This window comes from Anopheles ziemanni, chromosome 3 (genome assembly GCF_943734765.1).
Source record: "Anopheles ziemanni chromosome 3, idAnoZiCoDA_A2_x.2, whole genome shotgun sequence".
Lineage (NCBI taxonomy): Eukaryota > Metazoa > Arthropoda > Insecta > Diptera > Culicidae > Anopheles > Anopheles ziemanni.
Window position 1 is genome coordinate 86,810,514 of NC_080706.1, and position 13,733 is coordinate 86,824,246.

At 41.5% G+C, this 13,733-nt stretch overlaps 2 protein-coding genes across 2 annotated transcripts; one reads left to right on the forward strand and one right to left on the reverse strand.

Annotated features, from left to right (window-relative positions):
• Window positions 1-2,310: 2,310 nt before the first annotated feature.
• Window positions 2,311-10,809, reverse strand: LOC131285718 (WD repeat-containing protein 35-like). Its single transcript, XM_058314574.1, has 2 exons — window positions 10,783-10,809; window positions 2,311-3,960 (listed from the first exon to the last, which is right to left on the reverse strand). The coding sequence occupies exons 1-2, from the start codon at window positions 10,807-10,809 to the stop codon at window positions 2,311-2,313; spliced, it is 1,677 nt and encodes a 558-aa protein (XP_058170557.1).
• A 652-nt stretch (window positions 10,810-11,461) lies between these two features.
• On the forward strand, window positions 11,462-13,407 carry LOC131286858 (uncharacterized). The gene is made up of 2 exons (XM_058315862.1): window positions 11,462-11,693; window positions 11,765-13,407. The coding sequence occupies exons 1-2, from the start codon at window positions 11,487-11,489 to the stop codon at window positions 13,013-13,015; spliced, it is 1,458 nt and encodes a 485-aa protein (XP_058171845.1). The 5' UTR covers window positions 11,462-11,486; the 3' UTR covers window positions 13,016-13,407.
• Window positions 13,408-13,733: the final 326 nt, after the last annotated feature.

Genomic DNA, 13,733 nt, shown 5'->3' on the forward strand with positions numbered 1-13,733 from the left:
GGCATGATTTTTTACTTTGAGCAAAATCATTTGGTTAATGAAGAATCGGTAAAGATCATTTGCGATTGCTTGACCACAACTGGAGAACTGAACGACAGTGAAGAAGAAACGGGTAGGAATCTTCTGCATTTCGCTTGCGAGGAGGGTTGGTTAACTTTGGCGAAATGTCTCATTGAACATTATGGTTTTGATGCGAAGGAAATCAATGAAAAAGAAAACAACTGGAACGCTTTCTTTTACTGCGTGAGCAACTGGATATGTGCTTCAACTAGACTAAAAATATTTATTTATTTGATGGAGAAAGATCCTTTCGACTGCTTCGGTCAACTGGATTCGAAAGGGAAGAGCGTCTTTTGGTATGCGACATATAACAATAAAGAAATTGGTAAGGATATTTTCAAACGAGAGTGTACATTGCAGGAACGTTTTGTTTCGTCAGCGCGAATGTTGTATAGGTTTATGGCCGATATGAAACATGGTAACCTCGATGGCCAAGATAATGAAGAAATTGGTGAGGATATTTTTAAACGAGAGTGTAAATTGCAGGAACATCTTCCTATCGAAAACCGAATCCCTTTGTTGATGGACAAGTTAAAAAGTGGTAACCTCAATGGCTACGGCAAGATTTTTTACTTTGAGCAAAATCATTTGGTTGATGAAAAGTCAGTAAAGATCATTTGCGATTGCTTGAAAACAAATGGAGAACTGAACTGGAAATGCAATGAATGGGGCAGGAATCTTCTGCATTTCGCTTGCATGCAGGGTTGGTTAACTTTGGCGAAATGTCTCATTGAACATTATGGTTTCGATGCGAAGGAAATCAATGAAGAAGATAAAAACTGGAACGCTTTGTTCTACTGCGTGTGTAACAGTGAAAATGCTTATAATAAACTGGAAATATTCGCTTATTTGATGGAGAAAGATCCTTTCGACTGCTTCGGTCAACTGGATTCCGAAAATCGTAATGTGTTTTATTATGCGTTGTTGAATAATGTTCTCATTGCAGACTATATTATACGAAATGAGTTGCCTGCAAAAACTTCTGTTTCGGTTGAAGAATGGGCTTCGATGTTTTCAAAACGGTTAAGTGAATCAAAACTAACCAGGACGGATATTGATAGATTTTTAACAGATTGGAAGCAACTTTCTACTTTGGACTCAAAACATGAAATTTACGTCGAAATTAAATCAAATTTGGAAAGCATGAATTGACGCAGAATTAACAGCAAGCCCAAACAATGAGAATTATCTTAGCGAAATCGGTTATCAGTCGAGATAAATAGATGCGGCCGCAAAGTCAGATGTTTTCGACTTGATCGATTTGTTAGTTTTAAAAGAGATCTTGTAAATTTGATAACATATTAAATAATACAACCATGTCAAAATAGGACTTATTATTGCCTTATTTTTATTGTACAAAAGCAATGTAAATGTAAGGACAAGAAACTTATTGAGCAATAAACTCGCATTTAAGTTCTACCTCAAATAAACAACATGCGTGATAGTATTTAATAAAAATATCCGAAAGGTGTGTTTCTGGTTTTGTGGTGAGTTTTTTCGTTCCCAGGGCTTTTGTATAACTTCACTTCATGGTTCAAAATTTATAAATCAAAATGTAAAGTTTTCTTATCCTCGCTAAGGGTATCAACTATGGTTCTAGTTTATCAACCATCTTTCTATCGGTTCCTACGCTGTAGGTAGGCAGAGTAAGTATTTTTAAATAAGAAGGTAGACAGAGTAAGTTTAAAGTAGTTGTCCAGTGTCTTATTTACCTATTTAGCTTTATTACGTTTAATTTTCTTTCTACTAGGAGTAATTTCATCGAAGGTTGTCAACTTAATCACATCAATCATCCAGTAATTAGTTACCAATCATTTGAACCATTTTTCCACGGAGTCCTTCCGAGTTTATTTTTGTGTATTACATTTATTGCAATTGAAAGCGTAGTCAACGTTTCATACTACCCGATGATTTGTTTCCCAACAATATCTAAAACATCGTCTTTTCATATTCATAATAATTTGAAAACTGTCATACTTAATATTCATATTTTTGAAAGTTTTTTCTGATGTAGCTTTCCGGAAATGTGAAGAAGTTGATGTTAAAAGTAATATGATAAATGAAAATAATACAATGGGAACATCGCAGTTACTGCAGCTATCAGTTAACTGTTTCACCTGTTGAGAAACAATAGATTTGAAAAATGTGTACTAACCTTAAGAAAAGATCATGATAAACGGAGTGTTCGCTAAACTTGAACGCAGGTACGTAATAAGTGAGTGTATGTGTGTGTTTGTGTGCAATAAAACATTAAATCTCTACCGCTCCCTTCGCCGGCGCGATCAACCGATGGCAGAGGGGGCACGTCTTGCGTGACGTCATTTCCAGCGGGTGCGCGACGTGGTAGCAACCGGAACACTGCCAGGCGCCGGTCGGATTGGTCAGCGGCTGTCCGGACGCGATGCACGGCGGAAAGCGATTGCCGCAGCTGGGACAGAGCGTGCTGCAGTCGGCCACCGGCGTCTCGCAGGTGTAACAGCTGACGTGCTTCACCTTGTTGTCCTTCGGGTCGTAGCGCGAGAAGATGCTGATGGCCAGCTCCTCGTACTGCAGCCGACGACCCTCGGAGATCGTCTCGATCGCCTCCAGCTTGATGAACGCCTTCGAGCAGGTGCCGAACGAGCGATCGGCACAGCAGGCCAGGGCGAACAGCACCTCCACGTCCAGCACGTCCTCGTACTCGCGCAGCCGGAGCGCGCTAATGACGGCGCTATGCAGCAACCCGGAGCGCAGTTGTCGCTGTGCCAGCAGCATATAGTGGTACGCCTCCGCGTGGTGCCATATCTGCTCGATCAGCACCGCATCGTCCGGATTGAGCTGGGCCAGGACCGCCGCTCGGCTTGGGCCGCCCGCCTGCAGCGCCATCTGCTTTTCGATGTACTCCTCCGCGAGCAGCCCCGACAGCACGTACAGCTGCTTGATGCGCACGTAGTCGGACTTCTTCTCCACCTCCGCCTCGGCCATCTTCAGCAGCAGCCGGGCGGAGTCCAGGTAGCGGCCCGCCTTGCGCTGCAGCTCGATCGCTTCCGGCAGCTTGCCCTCCTGCAGCAGCTGGGCCGCGTGCTTGCTCAGCAGCGTGTTGATCTGGGGCATCTTGTACTTTTGCGCCAGCTCCACCGCCAGTCCCCACTGCCGCAGGCCGATGCAGCTGGAGACGGCCGACTTGACGTCGCCCAGCTTGAGGGAGGCGGCGACCGCCTGCTCGCACATCCCCACCGTGGCCAGCATCTGGCCCAGCTTCGCCAGCTGCGGGCTCTTCTCGGGGAGCTTGTGCATGCAGCCGACCAGCTCGTCGTACTGCTCCAAACCGTACAGCGCGTCCATCAGGCCCTCGATGTGGTGCGCCTTCTCGTAGTACTCCTTGGCGCTGTCCCAGGCGCGCATGTTCATGTAGTGGTGGCCGATCTCGCGCCACGCGTTCTCCATCTGCTGGTCGGACGTGCCCGGCCCGAGCCGATACAGCTGCACCGTGCGAAACCAATCGCACAGCGTCTGGCGCAACCGAACCGCGCAATCCCGTCGATCCACGTCCATGTACAGCTTTTCCGCCTCATCGAACTCGCCGAAGAACGCGCCGATCTCGGCCCGCTGCAGCGCTTCCAGCTGGATTGTCCTGAGGCGCTTGATCAGCTGAATGCCCGGATAGTTGCTGCATCGCACGAACGCCGCTTCGGCCGTCTCGAGGTCCAGCTTCTTCAGCGATGCCTCCGCCAGCAGTCTCCACAGCCGCGGGTGTGGGTTATCCTCGATGAACTGCTTCGCCTCGGCGATCCCGACGTGCGCCAGCAGGTCTTCCGTGTCGCGCAGCGATTTGACGCGCAACTGCACGAGATGCTCCTTCACGTTCGGCGTCGCACCACCCTTGATGATGTCATCCAGCAGGACGCCCGTGATTTCCAGCTTCTCAAAATGTCAAATGTAGCCACTGTTCAATCAAATGTGACCACTGTTGCATTCTATCATGGCAGCAAAACCGGGTTATACACCACAATGCTTTCTTAGTTGACATAAGTATGCATGCACGAAAAGTATGCGCAAAATAGTTTAAACATACATCAGAATAGCTTGAAGCATACAAAAATAATAATGTTTTTTATTCTTGGAGTTTTACAATGTAGCATAAACACAATTTTTGTTTGTTTATTCCCTATTTTCGGCTTGAGACAACCCAGATGGGTTAGAGACAAAGTCAGGTGAGTTAGAGGCAAACTCAAATCAGTTAGTCAGTCGATGAGCTATTTCAATACCAGATGCTTTGGAGACAACAGTTGGTAAGTTATATCAAAATAAAGTGCGTTAGAGACAAAATCACCCGCTTTCCCGGCAACGCCTGTAATACTGCCCATGGGGTCAGCACTCCGTACACTTTAACTACCTGTTAGCTCTAGTTAGCCTCTGCAACAAAACATTTATTTTTCTTACCGATACCAATGCAATAACACACGGTACGTTGGCCGCCACATTGTTGACAGACCAATCATTGTACTCGGTGGAAGCGCCCAGTATCGTTTGTGGAGCTCCAAAATGGAGGCGCCTGGTAGCTGGTAGTGAAACATAAATTACTTTCCCATTTTTTCTGAAAATACTTTCACGCAGCATTTCTCTTTGTCACTTAATACCTCGAAAAGTGTTTGCAAGCGGTGAATCCAATGGTTACATCATCAAACATCGAAGATAGAAGAGTTCTATGTTTTACATAGCACATTATGACTCAATCAGTTCTCGTCACAAACCAACGAAATTTTATTGCCAACTCTTTTATAGTTAAACATGTAAATTGTTAACATTTTAACGTTCGTACAATTAAAAATGCCACTGGATTGTATACGATTTATGAATGAGTATGCGGAAATAGAATCAAATGTCATTGTAGTTTTGGAGAATTCGAGAGAATGTTCAAAATTACACTCGAACGATTAAATCTATCCTTAGCAAATATTAACTTTGAATGGAACATATAACAAGCCATAGCTTTTCATATTGAAAGAGCATCCATCGAGAATGAAAATGAGACAATTTTAGAACTTCAAAAAATTTGCTGACTTTATGAATGAAAGAATGTGTGCATAGCAAAAAAAAAAACAAATATGTTTGATAGGTCGTGCAGTTTAGTCTGTTAGAAGTTGTCCACTGAGTACTGGAGTAAATCCTCGGATCTCAATCGAGGACAAACGCTCCTCTGTACGTGTTGTTAGTAACGTAACAAAACGGAACGATTTTTATAGTAGTTGAATTTATTAGTATGAACCAACAAATTTCAATCAAATCAAAAATTTTGTTCAATAAAATTCCTTTTCTCTTAATGCCTGCTATCGTGCTACTAAAACTTTCTCTTCACTAGCTTTAACAATCTGGTTAAACGAAGGGTTTCTGATTTAAAGTATCAGCGCCAGCTAACTTCTACGATTTGTCGTTGACAGCGCAATCAGTAATAGTCGACCACACCCACGTTTGATGCGAAAGAAGTAGAATCCAAATGTATTTAACAACCCTTAGCAAATGAACGATATTTTTGGAATTTCTAACAGACGTACAAACGTTTACAATATAGATAATGCAATTCCTTTATTTAACAAGGCAATTTGAAATAATTTACCTACTACAACATAAGTGTAGGTTAATCCAAGTGATACATAAAACGATGAATTAAAATATTTTATTAAAACTGTTTCTACTAGACCAAATATATCGATGATTCCTTTCAAATATGAGCAATGAGCTTTTTTGAAATCATGAAACCACACAAAGTCATAACGAAATTTTGGCCAGAACGACAAACACCTCCGAGATGCCTCATGGTTTTTGAACATTTCCAACAGTCAACTTGAGCAACTTGATTATTCCGGTCCAATGGGTTCAACAAGTCACACAAATGTCGCAACACCGTGTAGATAAATAGTAACCCTTCTTCAGTAGAGTTTTTAGCAAAAGGTCGCGAAATCCTTATACTTAATTTAGTTTAAGCGTTTTTTAACAGCACCGGAACTCCACGTCAGCAGCGGAGGAGACCGCTCGCGCGTAGCCGAGCTCGGAGACAGCGTCCTGCACTCACACATAGGTTTTCCGCGATGGCACCTACGGCGAGATAGGAGTGGACTAGGGGGCTGCACAACATCCAGCAGCGCATCCGGCGGTTACGTAACAGAACGGTACAAACGGCGAACCACGAGATCCTGGAGCGGCGGAACGAGCTTTCTGCTCTGGGAGCACGAAGAAGTTACGGAGGAGGAGCTTCTTGCGGCCCAGAAGAACATCGCCGCCCCCGTTTTCTTCGTTTCTATCTAATCGCCATCTACTCTGGTCAAGATCAATCTCAAGACTGTCTTATTCAATGGTTTTTCCGTACTTTTTCTTTGCGCAGAATTATTTCACTTCTTGTAGGCCATAGTTCGTCCAATTTTAATTGCCAACTAGGGTAGATGCTCCTATAGTGGTGTTATTACCAATAGTGGATGTAGTGGAATATAATTCTAGCTCTAAGACGAAATAAATACAATGGAGATATTTGTTCTTCTATGAAATGTTCTTTGATCTTCTGCGGAGTGTTTAAGAGATAAACCTTCTCATTCGGTAATAAATTAAGGCTCCAAAATTAATATGTTCCGAACAGGTTGTACTACTATGCTGGATTTCTTAAGAATTTATCAGGTATGCTATGATTTCCTTAAGGCTATAAATCACTGCAAAATGCATTGGTTTATGAGATTTCTATGAGGCCAATGCATTGGTCTATGACCAAGACAATGCATTGGCCTATGAGTATTTTGGCCATTCTGTTTGAAATATGCTTCAAAAATAAGTCACAGTCAACATATATTCAGTCATTTCCAAGTACTACCACCAGTATAGGAACACGATACCACAACTATAAGAACCATACCACCATTATAGGGACAACCCAACTCCGAAGAAATATACCTTTTTTCGTGTATTTTTAATGGTTTACGGTGAAAATACATGTTTTCCAGAAGAAAAGTTGTGTTTAGATTATAATTGGTAGAAATATGTGAAATATTGTGTTCCGAACACTTATAAATTACATCAGATTGTCAGTTACATTACTAGGTGCACCACTATTGGTACCGTTACCCTAAGAAAAATGCGCTTTTTTCATGTATTTTTCATGGTTTATGATGAAAATAGATGTTTTTCAGAAGAAAAGCCGTGTTTCGATCATAATTGGTATAAATATGTAAATTATTGTGTTCTAAACACTAATAAATATTGTTAGTTACATGACTAACTGCGACACTATTGGAACTGGTACCCTATTCCAATGAGAAAAAATCGCGGCAAATGTAAAGCTACCCAAAAAAGCTTATGAAACCAATTTTCAATGAAACGATAGAGATCCTTTTAAACTTCAAACTCGATTTGAAGCTTCAGTTTTACCTATTTTGCTTCGACAACAACATTCAACTTTACCAAAAGTTTAAAACTCTGATAAGCTAACGTTCTTTAGCATGTAACCTTAGAGAAATCATATACTATTGATAAAATATATTCATTCCACTGAGTTTGCTTTTCTGATATATTTTAACTATTCCGCTGAGTACGCTGGTTGTTCCCATCGTGGCGATTCTGCTACTTTGTGCTAGTGTACTTGTTCACCTGACCTAAGACCATGGTCACCTTACGGCGTGCATTCCTGGACGTTGTTCATATGAATCTTTGAGCTGCGAATTGCTTCATATTTCATATGCCAAGGTTTCTCGTCACGCGTGCTCGAGGGGACGTGGATTCTCGGAAGCTTATCACTCTGTTGCAATGGCCTCAAGAAATCTTTCATGAATCGTAAAGATTATTTTTCTTCTTTTTCTTAAGCCATCATCATTAAGCAGGATTATAATAAATGTGGAACGAACTCGCGTGTGTTATCATACACGTATACGGACGAACTTCGTATTGCGAAGTTCCAATGAATTTCTTAATTCTTCAACTTTTTTTAGCATTTCCTGTTGGGTGATAAGATAGCTTTGATTGAAAATAAAAAATGCTGGGTGCAGCGAAGAAACTTTCTTTGTTTTTTGTGTTTCGTTATCACAAAAACCACATATCATCGATCGCTTACACACGGGTAGCGGACGTTCGCCGACAAGCCGACATTTACTCGAGCACTTTTTTTCGTTGACGGGTGATGCGATTTTTTTTAATTTTTATCTCAAACCTTTCACCTGAAAAGACAAACTTCAAGCCCGGGAACAGCTAAAACCCGAGACAAGCCACGCCATCGATAACATTCTCAGAAGACTGCAAAATGTAGAAAAGAAGATCATCCGTGTTTATTTTATGAATTTGCCTACTATCATTTTTAAATAATTTTTTATTATTGAACACTTTTCTTAAACTCTGGGATTCATTCTTGTGTTCTGCGTTCAACAAAGAAAAAGAAAAACAAGAATGTTATTAGTTTTCATGACTTTATATTGAAGGAGTCCCGGGTAAAATTGGGTAGCAGAGAATGATTGACGACGATGCGGTGCCGGGACAACTTTTCCATTACATCACCCAACCAGGTGGTGGTGCTGTCTACATTCAACAATCTTACCCAAACGACTAACGTAATGCGTGAGGATTTTCCCACGGGGATGTGAATAACGCATCAATGTTCCCACTATCTTCCTCTCCCTATTGCTAATATGCAGGGTAGGTTAGTATAATAAACAAATAAATAAATAAATAAATAAATAAATAAATAAATAAATAAATAAATAAATAAATAAATAAATAAATAAATAAATAAATAAATAAATAAATAAATAAATAAATAAATAAATAAATAAATAAATAAATAAATAAATAAATAAATAAATAAATAAATAAATAAATAAATAAATAAAGGTAAAAGAGTAAATGAGGCCCCGGCCGCCATGTTTTCGATCGTGGCTACACCTCTTGTGGACGTTTAAACTGAATGTATGCAATTGGTGATACATTAATTCGTTAAATTCAACCTACGAGTATTTGAATCGTAGTGTGTACCGTTAATTTCGGCTACGCAATCAACCTAGGGGGTGCGGTATGAGGGGGGCCCACGGGCCCCCCTTATTTCTCAAAACTATAACAAACTCTGTTTTTCAGTAGACCTAGCGCAGTCCGCTCGCTGCGCTCGCTGCGGGCGCGCCGCCGTTTCCAAATCATTTCTTCGGCTAAACTCATTGTTTCATGCTGTCCATCATGTGTGGTATAGTTTAGTTACTAGTAACTTACAGTAACTTAACATGTAAAAGTATATTAACCCGCATTCAACCTCCACTGGGTGATTAGTTTGAACCGTTATGTTCTTTTAAGCGATCCGTTAGCGATCAAATATTTCAAAAGTATGCATGCGTCGCGCTTTGCATAGCTTCAGGCGCTTAATGTGAACCAGTAGGAAGAGGAGAATCTAGCCCGGGGCCTCATTTACTCTTTTACCTAAATAAATAAATAAATAAATAAATAAATAAATAAATAAATAAATAAATAAATAAATAAATAAATAAATAAATAAATAAATAAATAAATAAATAAATAAATAAATAAATAAATAAATAAATAAATAATAAATAAATCCATATTTTGTTTGCCCTTCCAGTAAGCCTTCCGGTTACAATTCAATTTTTCTTCCCGTTCGATAGTGATCGTCTTGTTAGCTTACGTTTGGATGGGTAGAGGAAGAATAATTGAGTAGAATTTTTCAGCATTCATTATTGCATTTGTCCAAACACATTTAGATTTATAACCTAAGAGTAAATGAGGCCCCGGGCTAGATTCTCCTCTTCCTACTGGTTCACATTAAGCGCCTGAAGCTATGCAAAGCGCGACGCATGCATTCTTTTCGAATATTTGATCGCTAACGGTTCGCTTAAAAGAACATAACGGTTTAAACTAATCACGCAGTGGAGGTTGAATGCGGGTTAATATACTTTTACATGTTAAGTTACTGTAAGTTACTAGTAACTAAACTATACCACACATGATGGACAGCATAAACAATGAGTTTAGCCGAAGAAATGATTTGGAAACGGCGGCGCGCCCGCAGCGAGCACAGCGAGCGGACTGCGCTAGGTCTACTGAAAAAGAGAGTTTGTTATAGTTTTGAGAAATAAGGGGGGCCCGTGGGCCCCCCTCATACCGCACCCGAAGTTTGATTGCGTAGCCGAAATTAACGGTACACTCTACGATTCAAATACTCGTAGGATGAATTTAACGAATTAATGTATCAACAATTGCATACATTCAGTTTAAAGCCGGGGCCTCATTTACTCTTTTACCAAATTCCCTTTTTCGGTTGACCTATCGCAGTCCGCTCGCTGCGCTCGCAGCGGACGTGCCGCCGTTTCCAAATAATTTCTTCTGCTAAACTCATTGTTTCATGCCGTCCATCATGTGTGGTATAATTTACAAAGTAACTTAACATGTAAAAGTATATTAACCCGCATTCAACCTCCAATGCGTGATTAGTTTAAACCGTTATGTTCTTTTAAGCGAACCGTTAGCGATCAAATATTCGAAAAGAATGCATGCGTCGCGCTTTGCATAGCTTCAGGCGCTTAATATGAACCAGTAGGAAGAGGAGAATCTAGCCCGGGGCCAAATTTACTCTTTTACCACGTATTTTAATATATGTTCGATTATCCGTGGAATTCTATTATCCGGGAACCTATCGGTCCCGACACCCTCGGATAATCGGCGTTCACCTGTACTTAGAATAAAATTAAAAATTGGCAGAAGTGGCACTACCTGGTATGCTTTAACATCCTTGGCCATGCTGTCAAATATTGTTTGACAGTTTCACTATTTCTGACCAAGGTCAGTAACAAGAGAGGTCGAGTCAAAGCTATTTTCTACTCCACCATTGTTGTGACAATTGGTTTAAAAAGAACGCGGATAGAAACTGTTCTTCTGTGTGAAATCGCTGGATATGGATCCTTTTGGTCGCCATGATTGATAAAATTAAGTGTGATGGTCTTTCTCAAGTGCTGGCCGCTCCAGAACATATTCCGAATGTCTCAATTGGCGCTCTATCGATGAAACATGATCCACGGTTTTTGACTCGTTACATGGTATGCTGCGACCTCTTTTCCATTGATCTTGATTTCTGTCGAAAGTTTCAGGTTTGTTGTTCGTTCGAAATTGTTTGCAAGCAGTCCTACAATAAACTTTTTCTTTGCAGATTTGTGTATCTGGAACAGTATTCTAATGTTTTTGTTTTACTTTTGACTCAATTGTTCGCTCTGTACTGTGCTTTATTTAGTGTAGAACTAGCAAGTACAGATCTAGAAAACAGCTGTTCATCTTTTCTCTGGTTAGTTGGTCCTCTTTTAAGATCCGTTTTTGCTTCGGAAGTATGTTGGCAGCTACATCGACTGTTTTATAACTGTGTCTTTGTTTTTTTGCAGAGACAGTGTCCACTATTTACCGTACTATACCTTGGCTGTGATAATATGGAGCCAGTGTTTGGCCAGAATGCAAATGCCGCTGTGGGCGAGATTGAGATTGAAAACATCGATTCGCTGTGTCGCGTTTGCTCGGGTCCTGGATCGCACAGTATTTTTGCTCGCATTCCTGCCTACTGCCACGAGCATTACCGCGAGTTCGCCCGGTGGAAGCAACCGATTCATACGCTAATTTCAGAAGTAACGGGCATCGAGGTGAGTTGCGGTTGATTTCTTTGTTGCTTGTGGAATAACTATTTTCGCATCGTTTTCGTTTCGCTTGCCAGATCACAGAGACTGACGGGCTGCCGAAGAAGATTTGCGTCTTGTGCATCTCGTACCTTAAACATGCGTTCACCTTCCGTCGGCAGACGATCGACAACATGACCGGACTATTGGCTGCCAAGTATTTGTCGGACAATCGTTCGATGATAAAGAAGAAACTGTTGAACGAGGACGACGGTAGCGATGAAAATGCAACACAAAGGGATGAAATCATCCCGACCGGCGACGGTGGCTCGTATCGATCGGTGAATTTTGCAGCCACTGCAAACAACAGAAACGCAGTGAAGCAGACAAAAAAGGTGGCCGTAATGCACCGGTTCGTGGCAAACTCGAAGCCTCCGAACAATAACGTGGAGGAAGATCTAGATATTCTGCTAGGCGAGTTGGATGAACCGAGCGGGTTGTTCGGGTATCGAGAGAAGGCGTTCGTCGAGGACGACGTGATGGATTTGAATGGTCTGGATGGGCACGGCATTACATTCACGCTGCCCGAGGACTACAAGGAGAAGAAATGCTTTGCCTGCCGGAAGCGATTCATGTTTACCGAGACTTACTCCCAGCATCTTACCGAATGTCTGCTGTACAAGCTGGCGGAATCGATCCGCTCGCTGCATCATATAATGTTCCTTCGCGAGCAGGGCGCCATTTCGGCGTTCGAGTTTATCCGCCGGGGTGTTTTCACCATCCGCAAAAGCTACCAATTGGTGCTCACATACGACGGAGAACTGGACGGGGTGGATACGAGCGAAGCGGCGGTAGGGGTTGATGAAACGAACGGGACAAATTTCAAATCTCACTCGCAAAGCTCATCCCCTGAGGAGGACCCGGTTGTTGATCGTTTCTTACAAGCACGAACCTACGGGCGGATTGAGCTTGATTCGTTCAGTGACGGTGGTTCGTCCGGCTCTCCTAAAGCTAAAGCATTACCACAGCTCTCCCGGCTAGCCGGTAGTATGAATAATAATACTGTCCCTCCATTGGTGACACCTTTCCTGCAGAACCAACATCGGTCCACCCATCAACCACTGGGGCCGACGTTCGTTACCTCAATGGGTAGCCACTCGAATGTGGACATTATCAAAAACCGCCTCACCAAAACCGAAGCCGAAGAAGTGAACGAAAGCAACGATCGATACAAGACGATCAAATGCAAGCAGTGTGATGCACGGTTCTTTACGATCTCGCATCTGGACGAACATACGATAAAGGTCCACCAGCGGCCGGTAACAAGGAATAACCGTATTGGCTTGTGATAGCAAGAAGGAAACTTACTCACGATGAGCTGATATCGCAAGACAATTTTAGGATTCTTGCCGAAAAAGACTTCTCAATCCAACACTTGATAAAGGTGGTTGGTAGTGTAAGTTGAGACTGAGAGTAAATTAGTTTTGACAATTTGTAACTATCATCCGAACATGATGGTAGCAATGCTAACGCAATGTCGCACAATGTGAACGTTAGGTGCAAAGTGTAGAGAAGTATATGACGAATGGTTGTAGCTAGGTTAATGCCCATAATTTATGATATGCTTGACTTAGATCCCTTAGATTCGAGATTATGTTGCCTTTTGCTACTGACCGTATTTATTTGAGCTCAATTTTGACCGCATACAGCGCAATCTATCATTTGTATTGACACGGTTGATTTCTTTCACCGGTGCTGAGAGATTTATCCCAACTAATGAACTTTTTTGTTTTATGCTATGTACGAGTCACAAAAAATCTATCATAATTTGTTGCGTTATGAAACATGAATCTGAATTAAAATCGAATTATGCGTTTATGTTAAATTCTGTATTGTTATGAGCAAATCCGAAATCGCTTTTAGGAAGTGAATATGAACAAATAAGTAAGCTCATTTTAGAAGAACCTGTTAATATATTCGATTTCGAGGATTTGAATTAATATATTCTATGGAAACGTTTGTTTTTCGACCCCAACAAAATTGAACCAGTTTAGACGCTGATCAAAC

What these genes read in the sequence shown, in the direction of transcription:
- LOC131285718 (XM_058314574.1), bottom strand. Translation starts at nt 10,809, where the DNA reads ATGGCCAAGGATGTTAAAGCATACCAG. An exon ending in AGGATGTTAAAGCATACCAG is followed by an intron (nt 3,961 to 10,782) that starts GTAGTGCCACTT and finishes CATTTTGAGAAG; the next exon opens with CTGGAAATCACGGGCGTCCT.
- LOC131286858 (XM_058315862.1), top strand. Translation starts at nt 11,487, where the DNA reads ATGGAGCCAGTGTTTGGCCAGAATGCAAATGCCGCTGTGGGCGAGATT. An exon ending in CAGAAGTAACGGGCATCGAG is followed by an intron (nt 11,694 to 11,764) that starts GTGAGTTGCGGT and finishes TTCGCTTGCCAG; the next exon opens with ATCACAGAGACTGACGGGCT.